Consider the following 23411-nt stretch of genomic DNA (forward strand, 5'->3'; position numbering starts at 1 on the left):
GTATAATAGTATTGAATCAGTACAAACGTCCTGATTTTGTCATTGTACTTTGGTTACGAAAGAAACTGTCCTTATTCTCAGGGAATACATACTGAAGTATTTAGAGGTAAAAGAGCATGGTGTCTGCAGCTTAATTTCAAATGGTTAAACAAATTTTAGTAACGTGTGTGTGTGTGTGTGTGTGCACGCAAGAGAGAGCGAGAGAGAGCGAGAGAGCGAGAGAGAGCGCGAGAGCGAGAGAGCTCAAAAATAAATGGGGAAAATATAAGCAGCTGGTCAATCTTTATAAAAAGTATACAGAAATTCTTTGTATTATTCTTGCAACTCTAAAATCGAAACAGCACAGTTAAAAGTTAAAAATTAATGAGAATTATACCAAAAATCTCAATATTTTTATTTTTAAAATTTTTATTTATTTTATTTTTACTTTTTTGCTATTTTAGGGCCACACCCACAGCATATGGAGGTTCCCAGGGGTTGAATTGGAGCTGTAGTTGCCAGTCTACACCACAGCCACAGCAACACGGGATCCGAGCTGCGTCTGCAACCTACACCACAGCTCACAGTGACAACGGATCCTTAATCCAGAGTGAGGCCAGGGATCGAACCCACATCCTCATGGATCCTAGTTGGGTTCGTTAACCACTGAGCCTAAATATTTTTAAAGTTTGCTCCAGAAAATTGTATAATTTATTCCTTAATGTTTGTTTGCTTAACTGTCGTAAAAAGGGTAATTTGAAAGATAAAATGATACACCCCAAACTCCACAGTTAAAAGAGTGAAGCTCTGACAACGCTGCCACCTGTAGCTTGTTCTAGTCCTTCAGTGGTTAAATCTGTGTTTTATTTTATTTTTAAAAATTTTTTGTATTGTTATTTCCCCAGCACAATTTTTTTTTTCTACTGTACAACATGGTGACCCAGTCGAATTGAGTCTAAAGCCAAACCAAACCAAACCAACCTCCCCCCAAAAAAGCCTGCAAACCCAGTGCCAGCTCTCATCTGGATGGGCTTATGGATGGTGGGGCCTCAACCTAAATGAACTATGTCCACTGAAAAGTGGAATGACTCAAGTGTGCAGGCTAAATACACGCCCAGGCTGCCCCCGGCCCCCTGGGGGAAGGCACCAGGGTAGGTCACACTGCCCAGAAGGAAACTCAGGGCAAAAAGGCACAGGGCCAAGCCACAGGAAGAAACAGCGTAGCCTCCATATGAGGTTCTGTGTGGAGAGTAGAGCAACAGAAGTAGGCTATTCCTGTCTTCGAAGGTCCACATTAGCAAGCTTTGCTGCTCAGAAGAATCACTGAAAGCTGATTGCAAAAGCGATTTGCATCCATCTCACAGTCTCTGGGTAATGTTGGTTACACAGTCCGTTGAGCAGACCCTCCTTTGGGGAAACCAAACAGTGCAACAGAACAATTCGAAGGTTCTGCTCAGGGTCGGTACCGGAAGTTGAAGGAGTCATTAAAGGAGTGGAATGGGCATTAAGAATGATGGGGCACGCTGTACAGCGGGAAAATAAGTAAATAAATAAATAAAATAAAGTGGGGAGAAAAAAAAAAAGACTGATGGGGCAGGTAGTGGTCAGGTTAACCAGAAAATTAAAATCCTCATGTAGAGAAAAGGAAATGAAAATGCGTGGCAGACAGCAGTGTGCCCTTAAATGTGTAACGACTGACTTTCTCAGGGAGAAAACAACAACCTCGATTTGTAGAATGTGCTGAATTCCATGGTGTGCATATTCCCCTCACCATGAGTTCTAGTTGCCAATGCGATGTCATTAAACGCAGGGTTGGGAAGCCACGTAACACAATCAGCTCTCATGAGCCAGGGTGAACTGGCTCCAGCAGACAGCTGGTCGTAACCTGGGTGCCAGTCTTATACCTGCTACTACCTAGCTGTGTCACCCTAGTAGGTAATTTCACCCTTCTGGGTCTCAATTTCCTCACCTGTAAAATATCAATCTCACAGGATTATTGAGCGAATCAAACAAAGCTACTTTATCTCCAGCTAAGATCTCTTCTAGCTTTCACCATCCCTGGCCACACTGGTGGCTTTTTGCCTTTTTCCTTCCCGTGGTAAGTCTCATGAGCCGGGCAAAAACAGGAGGCTCAGAGAGGAAGCTGCTCTAGGGTGTGGTAATCAGAGCAGAAACCACATTCATATCACCTCAGAGATGCGGTTAGAGGCAGTGGGCACTCCAGCTTTTTGACAGGGAAGAGACTTCTGGGTGGGAATCAGTTTGGAAAGCGGGGTAGAGAGTTTACGCCCTTCCATTATTTTAGTGATATATTGACTTGGGATGACTTAGAGATGTAAACGTGCCCAGGGCCCATGCAATGTCTATATGCCCTCTGCATGCCCTCCCTTCTGACACCGGACCTTCAGACTCTGCCTGGTAATGAAGACTACACAATGAAACTAGGGGCTGTTCACATTTTGATGTCCCGCAGACTTAAAGGGAGCAACTTCGGGCTAACTTTATGTCACTTACTGGAGCCTGGGGACATAAGTTGCCCTCGGCTCTTTGCCGTCATGCCTCTGAACTGGAGGGACGAGTGCTCAACTCATGCCCTGAACCATCCCTGGGTGATGCTATTAGCTCACCATGGGTATTTGGGCCTTTGTACCCCCTCCTTTGGGTTTCATATCACCAGAAGTACAGAAACCTGGGGGCAGAAGAATAAATAAAAGGGACTGGAAGCTCGGCCCCTGCTGGGATTCCCAGGGTGTCAAGCTAAGGGACTGAATGAAGGGACATTCTGGCCTTGATGTGCTGCTGAGGGAGACGGAAGAGAAAACCCTCACCAGCCATTCCAAAAAGTCCGAGTGCAAAGGGGTTTAGTAAGGTATAAGAGACATAATACCTTGTGCTTCCGGAGGCTGCCAGGACTGGTGGGCGTAGAGATGGGAGACTGCTTAGACTTGGGGGTAGAGAGCTGGCTGCTGGAGGTTCCGTTTGCTAGCCCGAGGCAAGAGAAAAGGAAGGGATAAAAATCAACAGCATACAAAGGAACACGTTAGCCTTCCCCTCCGAAGCCACTAAGAACATTCACACGAGGTACACGGACAACCAAGCGATTTGATGAGTAGAACAAAGGTGAAAAGAAACACATTCCTCAGAAAGGCAAGAACAGCAATCCTCAGTTAATTAGATCCCCTCGCAGTGCAAGGCGGTAATCCACCCACCCTTTTCGCCGGAGTGCTTCCAATTACAGAGGTCTGGTTCTTTTCAAACCCTTTTCATATTCATTCCCAAGTTTGACCCTAGCAACATCTCTGGGAGGTAGTCTGGGCACATATCACTTTGTTTCAATTTTATAAGTGAGACAAAAGTGAGGCACAAAGAGGTTCTGTGCCTTACCTTAAAGGGGAAGAAATACGGGTGATTTGGACCAGGGCACATCCCCCGTGGTGGCAGATGATGTGGCAGCTGCAGGATAGCCAGCACCATTGTCTATCTCCACGTCCCCCGCCCCTTCCCTACCTCATTCTTGGTGAAAAGAACAGAAGGAAAGAAAGAGCAAGGGAGCTCATTAGGAAGAAGAATGAAAGAGAAAGTGGAGGAGAAACTGTATGAAACACAAAGAGAGGCTCAGACAGCAAAATGGGCAGAGGAGAGAATCAAAAAAGAGGGAGAGAAAGAGATCAGGAGTGGAGGAGAGAGGAGATGAGATTCTCGGGAAGAGAAGGACGAAGTTTGAAAAATCCAGAAAAAGGCAGAGAGAAAGAGAAATAATGACAGTGGCCAGGGTCAGAGTACACTTCCACTTGTCTCTAGTCAGTAAAATTCTGAAAATGAGATGCTTTCGTATTTAACATCTTCATAGTCCACTGTGTTTGCAAATTGTCTTATATTCCCTGGCTGACAGATTTTTTTAAAGACCCAATCATGTAAAAAGAAATGAGGTGCACTGATGTGGAACAATTAAACAGCTTTCAAAGGGGATTCACGTTCAGACATCTCATGCTAGAGTTAATTTCTTTTAAAATCTAAGGATCTATATTGTTCATCAGATTTTCTGAAATGTGCTTGAAAAATAAAGGCAAATAGCCCAAGGCTGTGGAAGGGGAGAGAGAGAGAGAGGGAGGGAGGGAGGAGGCATGAAGGAGGGAGGGAGGAGGCAAGAAGAAGGAAGAGAAGACAGTAAGACTGAGAGGAGGGAGGAAGAGAGAGAGAGAGAATAGAAAACTGAAAAAGTTAAGCAGGAAGATGGCCTGAGTGTGTTGCTGTTAGTCCCACAGGTAAAGCTTAAACTGGTATATCATGAATATTTCCTGAGGATATGTTTTCCCTGTACCACTTACAAGGTAATGTTTTCCTAGGTTCTGAGCCTGTATATCAACTGTAGAGATGAAAGAAACATCACTATGGTGGTTGCCGAGTTTATCCAAGTGCAAGTGAGCTGAAAAATGGGCACTTAGGCATCCACCTTCTGGCTTTGTGTATTCACTCATCTCTAAGCCACTCGCGGAGAGGCCTTTCTCCCTGTCATCACCTCCTGAAGTCACTCATTCATCTAATCAGTAGTTACAGAGTATTTTCTCTAAGCTAGGCTAAGTACAAGACATTGAGGTTTCAGAGATAAGTCACTTCCAGTGGGGAGGCAGGTAAGAATATGCCAGGAAAAGTGTGATGACAGAGCCATACAAGGGGTGCTACTGGAGCCCAGTGGAGAGGCTTTGAAATCAGGAGCGGGGTGGGGGTGGGGGCAAACAAGAGGAGGTAACACCTGAAAAAAAATCTTGAACAATGACTAAGGAATAGCCAAATCTATAGAGACAGGGGCTGGCCAGCAGGGGGCAGGGAGGAGTTGGTGGGGGGAAACAGAGAGGGTCTGCTAAGAGGTACAGAGTTTCTTGGGCGGGGGTGGATAAAGATGCTCTGCTGTTAAATAGCGGGGATTGCTGCACAACTGTATGACTAAACTAAAATCCAGTGATCTGTACATTTTAAATGAGTGAATTTTTTGTTATGTGAATTATTCTCAATAAAGACATTTAAAAAAAGATGAATGGAGCGAGTTGGGCAGAGGAGGTAGAAAGTGTCTTTGAGATTTTGGAATTACACCAGCAGGGGCAAAGACATGGAAGTGTGAAAGAACACAGTATGTTTACAGAAGTGCAAACAGTTCCAAAAGGCTCAAGCATAGGATGCCAGCCGTGAGTTCTAAGACGTGAGACTGGAGATGGGGGATAAAGACCAGACGCGGAGGATGGGGGGGTGACTTTGTGGGCCTTTTGTGAAGTTTGGCTTTGATTTGTGAAAGAAATCTGGGACTGCTACCATCAAATTTGCATTTAAAAACGATTACTCCAGTTGCTGTGGGCAGGCTGAGGTGGGGTGGGGTGGGGTGGGAGGGGGTAAGGGTAGAAGCAAAGAGATTGGTCCAGGTGAGAGGTGGTGATGGCTTCAATGAAAACACTAGGGAGAGAAGAAGGCATAGGTAGAAGATAGGGACCTGGAGGCCAGACAAGCTTAGGATGTTCTGTGCACATACCACGTAAGCCACCCAAAGAGGAACATGACCTGTGCCAAACAGCACAGAGACTGTGGGAGCTCGGCTTTGCCAGGGCGCCAGGGTTTCTGGTGAATAAAGGAGGCACTTTGGAAAAGTCGAGAGTCTGTGGAGCCACAGTGAGGCAAAGTAGTCAATTGCTCTGCCGGAAAAGGAAGGAATTACTGGACCACCCACAGTGCCTGAGGGTATCCAAGCAGGACCTGGCCCCTCGTATTCCAGACAGAGAGCAATCTGGGTGATCAGTGTGAGCCGACGACAAAATGCAAGTCTTCCAAAAAGCCCTGACCTCAGCCAGGAAGTCTAACAGATGGCGGGCATCCCCAGGTACATTCTGGCATTTTGTTCCACGCGGTCGCTGTATCCTTCGGCAACAACAGATTCTAGTTTCCCAGCCTTTGTCAGCCATGCTAACAAAGGGATGGCTACTATACTTCCAACGTGAAAACTGTTTTTCACCTACCCTCTCATCTAGCTTCTTATCAGACTGAGAATGAGCCCACTGGTCTTGCCAAAATGTGGAAAATCGTTAACCACAGCATGCCTGTATGTGAGTCAGTTTCCACCCCTTGGCCATAGATCTGCGTATACAAGTTTCGTTTGCAATTTCCAGTTCCTTTCTCAATATTCTCTGTACCTCTCTTACTCCCAAACTTTAGGGGTAATGCACAAATACATATGCCATCTGTACCTCTCCATATTCTCCGTATGTGCACGTATGTTTACATATATGTCACTGCCACTCCCCTAGCTAAGCAATATTAAGCTACCTGTAAATAAGATTTAATGTTGTCATCAACATTCAATAAGCATTTTGAAAATCAGTTTTTAACCATTGAACTACCACTCACTGCATTGTTGAAAACATGCAGACACTTTCCCAGACTTCCTTGATGGAATCAAACCCAAAGACGGACATAGAGAAACGAGAAAATGTAGACATGTACACGCAAATGTCAATTCCTTACAAGCTGAGGGAGCGCCTACGTTTACAGGCTAGATAAAAATATAGTCATATATGCATTTCTTCTATGGGTTCTGTGAGAAAAAAAAATCTGGGAGGGTGCCATTTGATATGGATTCTAAAGCCAATTCGCATAAATGTCAAGCAAAAGAAGTAGCAGGAAAGGATGAAAATAGGGTCTGACGAACTGCAAAGTCTTGGATTGGCAAATCCACATGGACAACTGTCACAGTTCATTTTGTGAGTGGCTTTAAAAAATAACACCAGTTTGATAGTCCTCATTTTCCTTTATTCTGCTTTACATCTTTAGCTCCTGTCTGTGAGTTTCCATTTCTCAACTGTAATTTGAGAACGTATTGGGAGAATCTTTGCCCTGTTTTACTTGTCTCTCTTTCTCATTCCCTTCTGAGAACCACAGCACTGTCTCACTGTTGTCACCTTTTGTTTACTCTTATCCTTGTATTCCTGTCTTCTCATTGCACAGTTCAGTCCCCCCACCCCCCACCCTGCCACAGACACACAACAAGGTACATCAGAAACTTTCTAATCTCCTAGGCCACCTTATCAATCTTATCAATAAAAACCAGGCTAATGAGATCTGAGCGTCTGAGATAAGCTAGGCACTCTTTTCTCTCTTTCCATGTTCTCTCTCTCTCTCTCTTTCTCTCTCTCTCTTACACACACACACACACACACACACACACACAGCCTTATTTAATTGTATTCTTTCTGATGGGAAAACAGCCTTGCTCCAGTCAGAGGTAGCAAAGTCAGGATTTGAACACAGGTCTCTCTGATCCCCAAGCCTAGGTGGATGTTTATCAGGTTTTGATAAACATCCACCTAGGCTTGCTCTTCCTATTTTACATGATCTGCTTCTGGGACTCTTTCCTATGACAACTTTCTGAGGAGGGTAGGAAGGAGGGAAGGAGAGAGAAGAGTTGGAGAAGAAAAAGGAAGACAGGGGAGCAGGTAGAAGCAGACACCAGAGCCCATCTTCTAGGCTTTTATCTTGCTTGATCTGGTTTAGATTAGAAAGTGATTAGCAAGAGCTATCTTTCATTCACACAATCAACTGGGTTTCATAGATGATGTCATGAGACAACAGCAGACAGAGAAGCCAGCCAAGCTTGTAACTACCTTCATGCCACTGAGCCCTCTGGGAAGATGGTATCTGTGCCCTGTCTGTCACTCCCCTCAGCTATGCAGCATGATTGCCAAGCTTGGCCTGGCACAGTCTTGGCTTACAGGCTTCTCTGAATACTTTTGCCTGCCCATTCCCCAGAGCTTGTCTTTAAATCCTTGGCTCTATCATCATGGAACAGGACAAGCCCAAACAAAAGATGGCTGGTACGTTAACTAGGTTGACTTAAGTAGATTTATAAAATTTTCCATATATGGGGAAATAGGGGTTCCCAAGAGTGAGGAATAAGATGGAGGGAGTCAGCTCCCCAAGAACAAGAAAAGAGTCCAATTTCTGGCATGTGTGGTCAAGAGCAGAGTATGGTCACCAGCCTGGCAGAGGTGATGCTGAGCATTTAGATGATAAAATTCCCTTGTCTGGAGACTGGACTGATCCTGGAAATCAAGATGCAACTGTGTGTAAGGTGGGTGTAAGTAGCCACAAGGAAAGCAATTGAACTGTCTTAGACAAGGCATTATACTTTCCAGGTTCAAGTTCACATGGCAGAGGAAGACATACTTTTCACCAGACCTTTGACTGGAGACCAAACTGATTTAGTAGTCATTCACTTAGCTCTGGCTTTTCCCTTCCTTCTAATTCCAACACTTGAGCTCAACTTAAATAAAGTCTACTGGTTTCGGTTTGATGTCTACTTTGAAATATTGCTCACTGAAAATAAATAAGCCCATCTACCAAAAAAAGCCATGGCAATAATTTCAAAACCACCTTAATAACTGCAGCTATATTTCTACTATTTTTTAAAAGCATTTGCCATATATGAATTCACATGATTCTCCTGATAACCCCAAGAGATGATAGCCAAGAATTAATGGTCTTTTTTGGACTGTACCCGCTGCATATGGAGATTCCCAGGCTAGGGGTCAAATTGGAGCTACAGCTGCCGGCCTACACCACAGCCACAGCAACACCAGATCTGAGCCAAGTCTGTGATCTACACCATGGCTCATGGCAATGCCGGATCTGTAACCCGCTGAGAGAGGCCAGGGATCAAACCCGAAAGCTCATGGTTCCTAGCCAGGTTCATTTCCACTGTGCTACGACGAGAACTCCTAATGGTCTCCTTCTGATCACAAGGATATAGAGGCTCAGAGAGAGCAGGACTCTGTGGACTTGAGGATTTGCTCACAGATTCATTTCAAAATTTCCTCAAAATTAGCATATCTCATACCTTCCACTGTGACTTTTAGCGGTTCGTTCTCTGTCTTGTCTTTTCTAATTCCGTAATGCCTTGCTGAGGGGGATCTCAATACACAATTCAGCAACTTTCTTATTTTTTCTCACACTGAGATGCTCTCAGTGTTCCTTCATTCCAGTCCAAAGACACCCTGTTTTCTCCTTACTTACACAGGGAGTTTTTCTGGAAGCCCATCCAAGTAGAACCAAGGTGGTTTCAACTTACTTCAGAACAAGGCCAAGAGACAGGGCCTGTGGTTTTCACACATTCATTCCAAAGAGCCCTTGGGCGGAGTGTGTGGATTGGTTTGGCTAATTGTTTCTGCTCAGTGGAAAAGCTTTTGTCCTTCACCGCAGAGCCATCTAATAGGGAAGCAAGAACTAAGGGTTTAAGAACAGTTCTTCACTGATTTGATCATAGGGCTGGCTCTCAGGCCAAATGCAATCATAGGCTGTGAGATATTGTAACTTCAGAAGTTGGAATTTGAATTTTAAATCTATTCCCTACAGAGTCTTGGACAGCATGTAGTGGTGAATCTTTTAAAGAAAAGAGAAAAGTAAGAGTCTTCCCTGTTGCCAAACAAATATGTGTACCCATTTCTGCAATATTTTGACACGGATCAATTTCCCTCAAGAGGAGGACATCTGTAAGAAGGTGGAGGGATGTGCCAGGATTGTTTTCTCAGGCTTTATAATGCTGACCACATTTATCTCCAGTTTGACGGTGGTTCTGTGGAGAACATGTTTCTGGTGGAGTAAGCCTGTTGTCAACCCTCGCTACCAGTTTTATGGGGCAGGAACTAGAACAAATGCCATGGCTCTGAATTTGTGGAAAGAACATATGCTCTGGAGCAGTCAGGGTTTTAAACCCTGGCTTAGCCATTTCCTAGATGTGTGACCTCCGGTGGAATCTACCCTCTGTGTTTGTTTCCTCATCTGTAACATTTGAATAAAAACAATGCATGTGTCAACTGTTGTTGTTTTGAGGATTACGTGACAGACTAGATACACAATGCTTAGCCAAGTGCCTTAGCACATAGGGCGGGCTAGTAATGACATCTTCTTTGCTATTACTAATGCCATTACTAGAAATGGAAGGAACTGAAGCAATGAGTTAGAAAATCCCCTTCCACAAGGGATAATTTATCAACCCACACAGGCTGAGGTCAGGCAGTAGAAGATTGAAGTTTTCCTGAGTGAAGCCCATGACTCCTGGTTTTGGCATGTTATTGCCATGCCCCCCAAAACAGTGCCCTTGGTTCTCTGCTCTTCTCTCAGCATTACCATGGGGGCAGGGGCAATCAATGAACTCAGTGTGGAACCATTGACAGTTTGGGAGCAGGAAAATAACTCAATGGCACCAGATGTATTAAGTGGATAGAGATTTGAAGCAGAGATACTACGTAGGAGTGTGTTCAGTCATCCAGGCACCAGGCGATAAAAGAAAGGAAGAGACTTCTGTGTGAGAAATGTGAAGATGTTGCAAAGGTTCAACAACAACCACAGTAAATGGTGGATGGAAATTAAACAGTGGGAAGAGTCAAAGATAATGCCAAGGTGTCGGGCCTGGGGAATAGAACAGAATCAATCCTGATGTCAGGGAGTTGGAAGGAGGAAACATTTTTGATCTTTAGACACACTGCAGTGGGCACATATAAACAGAATTGTCTGGTAAGCACTCATGGCGCTGACATCCAGAGAGAAGGTTGGGGCTGGAGATGTAGATTTACCTCTGCACCCTGATATACTATATTCATCACCACCTCTGCTCTTTTGTTCATGCTTTCTCTGTTGCCACAAATATCCATTTCCTTATCAGTTGAAATCTAATCCTCCTTCAAGCCCCAGTTCTTCCAGGAAGCCTTCCCCTACTGTCTTACCCTCTGATGAACTCTCCCATGAACTCTAAAACTTCTAAGAGCACTTACTGCCTGTATCTCTCATGCACTTGGATTTAAACAAACCATTATCATTAACTCTTATTTAGCACCACAGTGCAATGGTTAAATTGTGGACTGTGGAGTCAGATTGCCTGGGTTCAAATCCCAGCTCTGCCACTTCCTAGCTGTGTGATCTCGGGCAGATCACGTAACTTTCATATGCCCTGGTTTCTTCATTTGCAAAATGGGGCTAACAGTACCTACCTCATAAGGTTATTGTAAAGATTAAAATACTTAATGCATGTAAAGTGTTAGAATGGTTGCTTGTTATGTAAGAACTGTCTTTACATAATTGTAAATAAAATTTTATGTTAAACTTACATGCATACTGGTTCCCTAAATAAATCACAAGCTTCTTGGTGACAGGGAATTCATCTTATTCTTTTTCCTCATACCACCTAGCATTACTAGGTACCCCACCAAAACCTTGGAGAATCAGTTGTATTTTAAGCATAAGTCCCAGGCTATAGAAGGTTGCTAGCCCTTCTATTGCAGGCGATGAGTCAGCACTACCACCACATCCCACACCCTATGGAGTGTTAGTATACTGCTTGCTCCAACCATTTCCTAAGCAGCTCGTCAAGGAAAATGGAAAAGTTGCCTTAGTTATAGGACAGTTCTTCCACTTAAACTAGACATAATCTGTGGTCTTAGAAAGAATCAGAATTGGGGAGGAGACAAGAAGTTTTTCTCTTCCCATAGATTCACCAAGGGCACCACTTCCCCTTGGATTGACAGTAGGGGAGCAGATAGAGTGGCTAGGACTGGACACTAGAAACAAAGGTGCTTAATTACTCATGGCTGTGCTCTATGAAGCACAAACAGAATGACAATTACTGCCCCACCGCCCTGCCTCCCAACATTCCCCTTGTGGGAGAAGATGGAAGGAAGCAGAGAAGCAAGGATCCTCCAACAGAAACCGTCTATTCACTATTCTGGAGCTTCCACATCCTGCCACAAGGACAAGGCAAGGATTGCCTGCCTGGAAGTCAGTACATCTGGGCCCTGGTTCTCGAGTACTAAATAGACATTGGAAAGACTGCAACGTTACATCTTAGTTCTCTAATCTAAAACAAACAAACAAAAAAACCCCAAACAAAAAGCAAAACCAACTGGATAACTTTCCTTTCCCAACTTAGTTCATGGTGCTCTTACGAGTGACAACTGAGATGATGGATTTGGAAATATTCTGCAAAGTAAAGATCATTTAATTCATGTAAAAGATCATTATCTTGAATGTCTCTCAGATGCAGAAGGGTATTGTACTGTCTAATACAATAGCCACTAGTCACATATGGTTATTGAGCATTTGAAGTGTGGCCAACCAGAACTGAGATATAAGTGTAAAATACAACCCAATTTCAAGGAATGTGAAATATCTCATTAATCATTTCTTATATTGATTACATGTTGAAATGATAATATTTTGGATATATTTACTAAGATAAAATATATTATCAAAACCAATTTCACCTGTTTCTTTGAACTTAACTGTGGCTACCAGAAAATTTAAAAATTGCATACAAGGCTTGCACTTGTGGGCTTGCATTATATTTTTATTGGCCAGAGCTTGTCTAGACAGTCATATTTAGGAAGGTCAGAACAGCCAGGTCCCTCCACCTCGGGCAATCCAAAGCAGCCTGTTTGTTTCAGAAGAGAACAACTCCCAGATACAATTCTCCCATGGACACCCCCGACCCGGCTGTTGTGTGGCCCTTGACCTCCTTTTTCAAAAGCTGTATATTTTGATAGAGAAGATATTTGTTCTTGGGAGTTTGGGAACAGAGAAGATCTGACTGTCAGGAATAGGTGCACAGAGGTTGGGAGAAGGAGTGTGGGCAACTTTGGGTTGCTACAACAACAAAGACTTACTGTTGAAGAATAGCAAACTAATTATCACATTACAATCCTCTCAGCCTACCAGGGTGGGTAATTAGCTTCCTTGGAGACTCCTTAAAAAAAAGGGGAAAAAAAAAAGATTCCTTCCCAGCAGCTAGCTGACTTTGTCCTTTTAATTCAATTCAATTCAATTCAATTGGGTAGTTGCATAAAGAGAAAAATTAACACATTAATGGCTGAAATGGAAATAGAGACACAGAAATGTCTTCCTTTAGTTCTGAAGCCAGGCTTATCTTTGCCCATCAAAGTGGCAAGTCCTGGGTTAATCAAAATGGAGCACTGCACAAACTTTCTTCAAACATTCCATAATGTTTCTGGGCTCAGGTTTCATCTGTTTACCACACAGTTGCTTGTCCTACTTTAAAGACAAACTTGGCTAATGGGACTTGGATTCCAAGAGTCCATCAGCTCGGCACAGTGAAAATGAGAGCCCCATATAGCAATATTATGTAGACAATCAAATTCTTCCTTAAGTTGGGGGCTTAGCAACAGACATTCCATTTGGGGCAAACTCAGTATTGGCAGGAGTGGCGATTGAAATCCAAGGGAATAAAGCAGGGGATTTTGATTTATTCATGGGCAGAACAGGAAAGAGACAACTTAAGGACTAAGGAACAAGAAATCAAATTATGACGCAAATTACAGACCAAATAGCATCAATTTACTAAACCTCAAGTCAAGCTGAACCCAGATATTAACTGAACCATGAATTGGACCAAATATATATATATATGAAAATCTAACAAACTTTTTCAAACCAGAATCAAACCTATATATTTTCTAATGAATTGAACATCAAAACATTCCTTTAACTGAACCTGAACTGAGCCAATGTTTCATTTGGTTTGAATTCTGGCTAAAGATTAACATTTCTGGCTTTACCATCAAAGGAAGGTAGTTAAAATTCCCTGGAAATGGCCTATCTTCCACAACCTTTAGTTACTCAGGTTGAATGAAGAAATATGGATCCATCCACAAGTATTAGACCCAAGACAGATATACACAGAATGAAAACAGGGTAGTACTATTGTATACCAGAAAAGAACAAAGAATTTCAACCCTCCTCAAATGCCATTATTCTTTTTCTTTTTGGCCGTGACCAAAGCATGTGGAAGTTTTGGGGCCAGGAATTGAACCCATACTGCAGCAGTAACCCAAGCCATAGCAGTGACAATGATGTCTCCTTAACTCTTTGAGCCACTAGGGAATTCCAATGCCATTATTCTTTGGCTAAATGCATATTAACCTGTACATGTCCCTTGTTAATAGCTTGGAAAACTTTGACATTTTGTGAAATAATTTTTTCTCCATGTTTGTAAGGTGAAATTTATGCTAATGCAAAACTGTGCATTGTCTGTGGCTCATCCTTTTGGTGATCTGATTCTGATTTTGTGGAGCTATTATACAATGCTGGAAATAAGTGATAACAATGGAAAATGATTTTTGTCTAGACATACAAATTTGGTCTTATCCAAAATGGAAACCAAGACTTAGAGAAGGTAAGAGACTTGTCCCAAGTCACAAAGCTGGAAAGTGGGATAGTTGGGTTTCCTAGAGAGATGTCTTTCTATTTCCTCTTCTATATCATATCCCTCTACACATTTCAGCTTGGAAAGGTCAAGAGTGAGGTGGGGGTGGAAAAAGGAAATGGGTATGTCAAATCCAAAGCTTACCTAAAGTACTGTTTTGCCTGAGATCAGCTTTGTCCCTGTGGAATGTTCACTGAATGGATGCCCTAGACTTGGCCCTAAACTGCCATGTAATGGGCAAGGTTGTGTTTCATGAATTCTTTTACCCTTTGGGGCTGAAACCACGTGGGGGCTCTAGACACCTCATCTAAGATCAGCTCAAATGTTTTAGAACTTGTCATGAAGTCTAGCTAGACTAGAGTTTGACTTTGTTTATGTTCCTGAACTATCTGAAATGAAAATACAAATTCTCTCGACTTAGATTTATTTACTAGTAGGGAACAGGGGATTTGCCTTGATCTGCCAATTAAAATCTCATTTTCCTACCTTAAATTGGTTACTGTGTTTATCTTGTGTGTGTGAATACATCCTCATTCCTTCTCATTAGCAAGGGAGTTCTGAAGGAACAAGAGTGGATCTTACCTGTCTAAGCCTAGAATGGGATCTATTATAACTCCTTTCAATTTGACCAATATTCATTGAGTTCAAATGCATTCCTTCTCTGTTTCTAACATCTTAGAATCAGTGAAGTGCATATATTTTAGAAGGGAAATTCCATAGGTGGCATGCTGGAGATCAATTATTTGACATATGCTAAAACTGTGTTTAATTACAGGTAGTTGTATTCATGTGTGCTGGGTAACCCAGTTGGCGAGAGTCTGCAAAGAGGATCTATTTACTTCAGACTGCTGCCACCCCAGCATATCTAACGAATGGGTTATATGGTGGTTGAAAAACAGGTCCACAAATTCTTTGATACTCCTCCCTTCAGGAAATGGAACCTGATTCATTCCCCTCCCCTTGAATGTGGGCTGGCCTTAGTGACTGCTTCTAATGAATAGACTAAAACCAAAGTAACTGTGTGTGGCTTTGGAGAGTAGGTTATTAAAGGCACTACATCTTCTTATTTATTCGCTCTCTTGAATTGTGAAAGAAGATCTGCCAACAGCCATCTCGGAAGTGGATCATTTAGTCCCAGTTGAGCCCAGTTGACTGCAGCCCTATCTAATACCTTGACCTCAACTACATGAGAGATCTTGAGCCAGACAGAACCACCCAGCTAAACCACCCCAGAATTCCTGATCCACAGGACCTATGAGATAATAAATGTTTGTTACTTTAAGCTACTATGTTTAGGGTAATTTGTTTTATAGCAAAAGATATGTAATACAGGTTAGAAATCCCAGAAGTAGCCAGTGATACTTCTGAACAATGACCAGCTAATCCATTATTGCCAGACTATGAATCTTGATCAAGTGTTTAAAGCCCATTTTTTTGGTAAGGCCCTGCTTAGAACCTGTACAAACAATTTCATTCTCAGTCCAAGTGTTAAAACCTAGGTCTTTGTAGTTTGAGCAATATACATTTGCTTAGATAGATTGATGTGCTGTTTTGTATACTTAACCAAAATATTGCCAAATGCATGCATTTTTATTCCTTCAGCAAATATTACCTATGTGCTTGGTGGGTCTCTAGTACCATTCTGGATGAAATAGGTGCTCTTATGCATCTATTCATTCACAAGCACTATTTGAGCATCTACTGGGACCTGAGCACTCTGCTTAGCACTGAGGATTCAAAAATGAACATGACACCTTGCCCTTGAGGGACCCAGTATTTAGTTGAGGAAGTAAATACATAGAGTAAATACATACTTTACAACACAGCTGTGGTGAATATTACCCCAGAGATATGAATAACATGCTATGATATTGTGGAGAATGGAACAACTATTTCTATCTGAGGTATTGACGGATGAATAGGAGTTTTCAAGCAAAGAAGAGTGGTAGGTTTGGGGGGCGGCATTCCAGGTGCAGGAGAACAGAGTATGCAGAGACATGGATGTATGAAAAGCCTGAGCTCCCTCTTCTTCACAGTTGAGTTCCTTCTGCCTGAGAATAAAGAGATGGCCAGTGAAGCACACGGTAGTATGAGGCCAGCAGGACTAGCTGTTTTTCCAGGCCACAGGCATGTCAAAGCCAACAAGCCGGTCAAGCTGCCTCAAATTGAAGAAGCGATAAGAGTGTTTGTGCTCTCTGCCCCCAAGGCTCTCAGGCTAAAAGAATTCTCATGGTGAATCCTGAGCCTTGGGGGGACAAATGTGTATGTTTTCAGAATCATATAATTTCTTTACCATGAAGAACTCAAATGGTCTGTGCATGAGTCTCCAAAACTTCTAAATTTGGACATCTGGGGCCTTTTGTCCTTTAGATCAGTGACACTAAAACTGCGGGTGCAAGGCCTTGCACCAGAACATAAACCGACACACTGCTGCCTTTATCAACATCGTGCTATGAAAAAAGTCGGCTGAAGTAAATGGTTTGCTCAGTGACATGATTTACCTCTTGGCGCAAGCTCCTAATCTCATCACAGACTGATAAATAGTTCATGGGTCAGTAGTGATCCCTAGACCACATTTTTTAGATTGCTAGCTAACTATCCACTAAATAAAATCCTATATGACCAATTTCTTTCTTTTAGACCCTGACCTATACTTCCTTTTCTTTGTGAGAATGATACAATTTATTTTGTTCCTCTTTTTTGTTTTGACTTCTAAAAATTTCAGAGTCAAATTTGAAGCTCAGGGTCATCCACTGTTTTGACACCTTAGAGTACGAACTGGTGTTTTTTTCTTTGTCTTTTTAGGGCCGCACCTGCGGGATATGGAAGTTCCCAGGCTAGGGGTGGAATCGGAGCTGCACCTGCCAGCCTATGCCACAGCCACATTAGATCCAAGCCACATCTGTGACCTACACCACAGCTCATGGCAATGCCGAATCCTTGACCCACTGAGCGAGGCCAAGGATCGAACCCATGTCCTCATAGATACTAGTTGGGTTCATAACCAGGTGGGCCACAATGGGAACTCCCTTTTTTTTAACCTTCTGACTTTTTATTCTGATTTTCCATTTCAAATTTATGCTTGGCTAGATTTTTTCACTGAGTATGCATTTGCTGGATGATGTCGAGAATGATGGCAATGACGACGACCATGACAATAATCATTACAGCCAGCATGACAGATGGGCCACATTTATGATCAGCAACCACTTGAGTAGAATCAGGGTTGTAGCTGTGTCTCCATGACTCCAAACAAATTTAACCAGTTAGTATCTGAATGGAGAGAAGTGGTGTCATGGAGACACATTGGCGTTCATGAGGAACTCATTCCTCTGCATGCAGAGGGTACTGGTCTCCGTGAATGAAGTCAGCGTGCACAGTTAGGAGAAGAGCACTCACCGTCTTGGTCGTTACCTGAGTCAGCTGGAGACTTGCTCCGGCGCATGGGGCCAGGGCTCTTGGCTGAACTCTTCTGAGGTGTGGGGGATGCCTTTGGGCCAGCTGCGGCCGACGGGTTTCCCTTCATGACTCGGCATTCTGGTGGAAAAGGACATAGCTGAGGAGAGCTGGGGAGAACCAAGACTCAGCATATCACCACCTTCTGCAAACTGCAGTAACCACTACATGCCAAAGCATCTTATGGCTCAGGACGACAGGGTGGTCTTCACCATTTGAAGGAATGATGGCACTGGAGAGGGAGCCATGGGAGAAACTTTCAAAAGTCACCTGGGCTAAGCCAGGTGTTTAAATTCCTGGATTATGGGAACAAGGGAAGGAGTAGAAAAGCAGTTCGGGCAGGTAATTAAAAAGTCGACTCAATCACTTTTTGGACTAACCCAGTCATGTCTCAGAATAGCACCTGTTGACATAATTAATTTCCTTGGAGAAGAGATTGACAGCTCAGAGGTTGCAGCCACACAGATGAAACATTCATGGGTAATTTAAAGGAGGGGGAGAGAGCTACTCTGTATTATTCAGCACGTGACCTGTATTGTAATGGGCATATTAGGGATGTCACGTCACTTTATAAATAAGCACTGCGACTACCAGCACCATCTTGCATTTATAGAGCTCTTTCAATTTGCAATGTATGTTATCATGATCCTCTATGCTGGTTTAATGAATAAGTGGACCAGCAGTGACTATGCTACAGAGGACTTACAGAAAGCTCATGGGTGTGTAGTAGAGTCTGTCAAATATTCTGCTACTTCTTCAACCCCAGTCTGCCATGCTCAGAGCACCTCTTCTATGCAGGTCACTGAGCATCTCTACCATGGTAATCTGGGGCACTGATTGTGCTGATGTATTAGGAAGATTATTACACTCATTTTGCTGATGAGAATACAAAGTGCTTAAGTTTCTTACTTAGGGCCGCAAAGCAAGAAAATGCCAGCATAAGAATGAGTGGCCAAGTCTCCTGAGTCCCACTCTAGAGCTCTTTCCACTATACTTTTCCCAACCCTATGCTGTCACGCTCAAAGTGGAATCAAACAGCTAGGCAGAGGGTAGTCCCTTCACTGGACACCTCCTTGTCATCTTTTACTTAAAGATACACTGAAAATATCAGTTACCCAGAAAGATCAGGGGCTCTTTTGTGGAAAACTAAATTTTCTAGGAAACTGAGTTAAGCAGAAAGCTCCTTTTTGTTTGTTTTACCTCTTACTGTGGTGAAACGAACTGTAGTGATCACTGTCCAGAGCTGGAGATGTAGAAGATACAGAGAACTGGACACAGCCTGGGATTTGTTTCATTACTTTATGGTCATTTACCTCTTCTCAAAATGAACACGGCAGAAATGCCACCTCTCGCAGGGTCCTTGTCACTTGAGTTGTTTGTAAAAGCCTATACTGGTACTACTTGATTTGTTTCTTCCCCACACTTTACCCCTCATGATTGGGAAATATGTTTTGAATGTGTCAGGATCACATCCCAACCCTCTGGCTATGTGAGCTAATTCACCATGAACTTACACGTGGAGCTTGGACTCAAGCAAAGGGAGATGGGCAGATGTTCACCTCCTTCCTGAGATTAACAATCTTCTGGAATCTTGAGCTACAAAGCCGGGGGCAGCAAGCCAGAAGGTGGGAAAAAGGAACATGTTTGACACTAAAGAACACAGTGGAAAATCGTTCTAAAATGGAACCATCAACATGGGCCAAATAGCTGAAGGATATTGACTAGAAAAAATATATCTATGCATACAATATCTAAGTTCTGACTCCAAGTGTTCCTTCCTCTAGTCTGATTGAGCCTATTGGCCCATGTGACATAATGCACAGTTCAAGAAATAAGGTCACTTTTGGGACAGGTAATGAGTTTTATTGAGTTTGGAGGCTGAGCATCTGAGATATGCAGTCAACCTTCACTTAGTGATGCCTGTATCCAAATATACAGGAGAAAGGGAGCCTGCTTGGATGTTCTCTAGGCCATACAAACTCATGGAAATCCTAAGGAAGAGAAGGAAGGAGAATAATGAAACAATAAAATCCAGTGTTTGTCCTTACCATTTTCATCCAGAGAAAAGTCATCCTGAGCATAGCGAAATTTTTCAGGACCACAGGCAATAAACACATCGTCGTCACCAAAAAAATCATGAAGACAGGTTACCTATGGAGAAAGCAGAAACACTGGATTGATATTCGACGGTCTTATGACAATGAACTTCATGCCATGCTGGCAGGGGGGAAGAGCTTCACATCTGGACCATCAGTTTTAGCCCCCAGGGATCTCTTTGTTCTCAAAATACCAGGCTTATAGTCTGTACCACAGCCCCTAGTGAGTGAAGATACACGGAGTGCCTTTTTCTTTCCACGTTGTATATATGGTTTCTTGTTTCCATTTCACCAAGAGTAACTTTAAGATCATGTCCAAATGGAATGTTCCCCTCTGAGTAAAAGTCAGCAAGCAGATAGCCCTCTAAATGTTGCCTTTCCCCAGAGCCTCAAAGACAAGAGTACTGCTAGCCTAACTCTGGGCTAGCAAGGGCGTAGGCCAAGGAAGGTAAGGTCTTCTGCAGTCTGAGGTGGACAGTCTATGGCTGACCAAGATGTAGAAGTCCCCCTCTTCATCTTCATGACTTTTAAAGGAAGGACACCGGTTCTTAACTGCTTTGGATCCACAAAAATTGGACTTTTTGCTAGAAATGGACCAAAAACCTGGTAATGGCCCAGAATACCATTCCTCCCCGAAGAAAAAGCAGGGGAAAACTGTCCTGACCACTTAAAATTTAATCAAGAGCAAGGGGTCCCCAAAGGCTTGAGGTTCTGCTGGTAAAGCCATGTTCCCAGGATCCTTCCCGCCCTCTAGTGCCCTATGCATTGCTGCTTCTCCATAATAGAGAGACAGTCTCCCCAACCCCTTTTCTGCACAAAGAAACAAGGGTCCCTGGGAAAGTATGCTACTCCCCGCGGTCTCCCCACTTCTCAGCTTTCCTAATTACAGCTGTTAATTAGTCCAGCACTCCATGGAAACCCCAGGAGAAATCACAGAGTCAAAACATTCTTATCCCAATCCTTAACTTGAAAGTGTTCAGAGCTTCTAATTGTTCTAAGCTACCCATTCAAGCTGCCAGCAATGGCTTTCCAAAGGCACAGTGCTCACAAACTAAGAACAGCTTGCTGGGTGCAGAGAGCAATATGTTACATTTGAAAAATGTTTATATTAATAACATCATCCCACCCCCTTGGGTCTATTCCATCCCTGTTCCCCCAGCCAATATGATTGCAAGTCTTACACAAAGCGAGAGATGCTTAAAGATTATCCCCATTGTCTCAGCCTCCCAATCACCCAAAGGATGCCAAGAGAAGGGGGGGAGACTTGGAGGGCTGCCAGGTTCACTCCTATTAAACCTCTTCCCAGCCCTGGGTCCTGACCTCAACAAATAGGCCACCATCCTTCTTCAGCCCACTTGTCCTCACCCATTCATTCCACAATCATGTAATGACAAACAGAGCTACCACTAATTGAATGCTTACTCTGAACAGGCACTTCCACTAAGTACTTCCAAATCTGTCATCCCATTTTACTCTCTCAACAAATCCTAGAAGTCGGCATTATTGTCATCACGATTTTACAGATGAGAAAACTGAGGTCCAGAGACGATAAGCTGATTACTCAGGTTTAAAGTCATGAAGCCAAATAAATGGAGATCTATATTACTCCAAAGCCTGTACTTTTAGCCACTCAGGAATACAAAGCACTTACAAATGGTTCAGGCACTAGGGAAACAAAATAAATAAGGCCAAGGCCATGACTCCTTGGAGCTCATAATCTGATGGAGTGAGATACATTGAAACAGCGCATTTCAATGTTATGTCATGAATGCTAGGAGTATCTGTAGGTGCCATGGGAGCTATTTAGTACCACATCCAAGTGACCTGGTCACTAACTGGCACTGTTAGTTCAATAAGCATCCTGGATACTGCCCTGATAGTGGATCCAATGATAGAGGCTACATACATGGCTTCGATCCCTGCTGTAGACTCCCACTGATATCTCAGACCAATAAATGTAGAGCCCCTAAATTTGATAGGTTGCGTGTCTCTGAATTGTTTATTCCCTGGCTTCTTTTTTTTTTTTTTTTTTTTTTTTTTCTCTTTTAGGGCCGCACCTGCAGCATATGGAAGTTCCCAGGCTGGGGTCGAATTGAAGCTGCACCTGCCGGGCTACACCACAGCCACAGCAATGTGGGATCTGAGCCCCGTCTGCGACCTACACCATAGCTCATGGCAGTGCTGGTTCCTTAACCCACTGAGCGAGGCCAGGGATCGAACCCACATCCTCATGGATACTAGTCAGGTTCTTAACCTGCTGAGGCACAATGGGAACTCCTGTTCCCTGTGACGTCTTGACCCTGAAGATCTCTGCTATGCTCTGTGTCAGGAGTCACTCCTGACCCTAACTGGCTTCATTTAGTTTTGGTCATGAGTGAGGGTAGCCTCTGCCTTGGACATCCCTCCACTAGTGGTCTCTAGCATTTAGCACTTCATTTCAAAACCTGCCTGTATTTTCATGAGTACTCACTGAGTCCTCCCCATTAAATCACAAGTTTCCTGAATGTAAAAACCAAGTTTCTCCCTCCCTCTATATCTCCCCATGGTTCCTGGTAGAGTGGTTAATCACAGCCAGGGCTGTTTTTGCATCAACTGACAGTGAAGAAAATAAGAAGGAGGCTTTGTAAGGGTATACAAAGGCAGAAAAGTAGAAACAAGAAAGAAGAAATCAATGGCGGCAGACCATAAGACCTAGCATTCGAGGATTTTTGAAAGATAGCACAAATACATACATTTAGGAACAAGATGGGAGGAATGACTGTGAATTGAGAAGTTATTCTTTGCATAACTATGCCAATTAGTTTGAAAACAGATGAAATGGGTCGTTTTTTAAGAAAAATCTAAATAAAGAAATTAGCTCAAAAAAGAAATAGAAAACCTTAACCAGCTACTGGCCATAAAAAGAATTTAGTAAATACTTCAAACAGCAATACTTCCCCCCAAGGTACCAAACCATTCATTTCAGAGGTATTTGTGGAAATCACTTCCCAAGAAGAAAACCCACAAGCTCAAAAGCAGCCACCGCAGTGATGTGCCATGCTGCCCTATTGTAGGACAACAAAGCCTTCACAGATTGCTCTGGGGGCTGCTGTTACAATGACCCACCCTCCTCCAACTCCAGGCCTCTCTGCCCCCACCCAGGCTTTGGGAAAAGCCTTTGGATAACCCCTTCTCTGGGGAGCTTCTAAGAAAGGCAAAGCCCCTATGCTTCTGCCAAACTCACAATGGTGTGGCTGGCTTCAAATACATTCATTGTGCAATCCAGCTGTTCAGCATCAGGTTTCTTGTATGAGCCCACCCCACATTTTACTGGCTCCCAAATGTAGACAAATTCACATTGTGCATGTGGATACCCAGCTTTCCCAAATGCCTTGGATATTGAGACACAACAGCCCGCCCCTGCTTAGTTCCAGAGTTGGGAAAATAGAAAGACCTCCATCTTAAACACGAGGAACCCAAAACCCAGAGTGTCAAAGTGGCCGAAGGATACACAGACAGATTATGGCAGAGTTGAGACTAGGGCTCAGGTGTCCTGATTCAATTCAGGACAGAACAATTCAATTGCCTAAGAGAACATGCCTTCTTAAGCCCTGACTTCAAAGGCTTGTATGTAGCTTAGGCAGGAGAGTCAC

General features: G+C 43.3%; 1 protein-coding gene across 12 annotated transcripts in view; it reads right to left on the bottom strand.

Moving 5' to 3' along the window:
• The window catches only part of DCX (doublecortin), a 326902-nt gene that overhangs the window by 20415 nt on the left and 283076 nt on the right, over positions 1 to 23411 (bottom strand). For 5 of the 12 annotated variants that reach the window (XM_013986332.2, XM_021080436.1, XM_005673830.3 and 2 more), the window contains 3 exons: positions 19732 to 19834; positions 17627 to 17764; positions 2864 to 2961 (listed from right to left, as the gene is read on the bottom strand). In XM_013986332.2, the coding sequence (XP_013841786.1) occupies positions 2864 to 2961; positions 17627 to 17764; positions 19732 to 19834 (339 nt within the window). The remainder of the gene's footprint in view (positions 1 to 2863; positions 2962 to 17626; positions 17765 to 19731; positions 19835 to 23411) is intronic. The other 7 variants (XM_013986337.2, XM_021080437.1, XM_013986339.2 and 4 more) reach the window with 5 other exon arrangements.

This window comes from Sus scrofa, chromosome X, assembly GCF_000003025.6.
Source record: "Sus scrofa isolate TJ Tabasco breed Duroc chromosome X, Sscrofa11.1, whole genome shotgun sequence".
NCBI classification, from domain to species: domain Eukaryota; kingdom Metazoa; phylum Chordata; class Mammalia; order Artiodactyla; family Suidae; genus Sus; species Sus scrofa.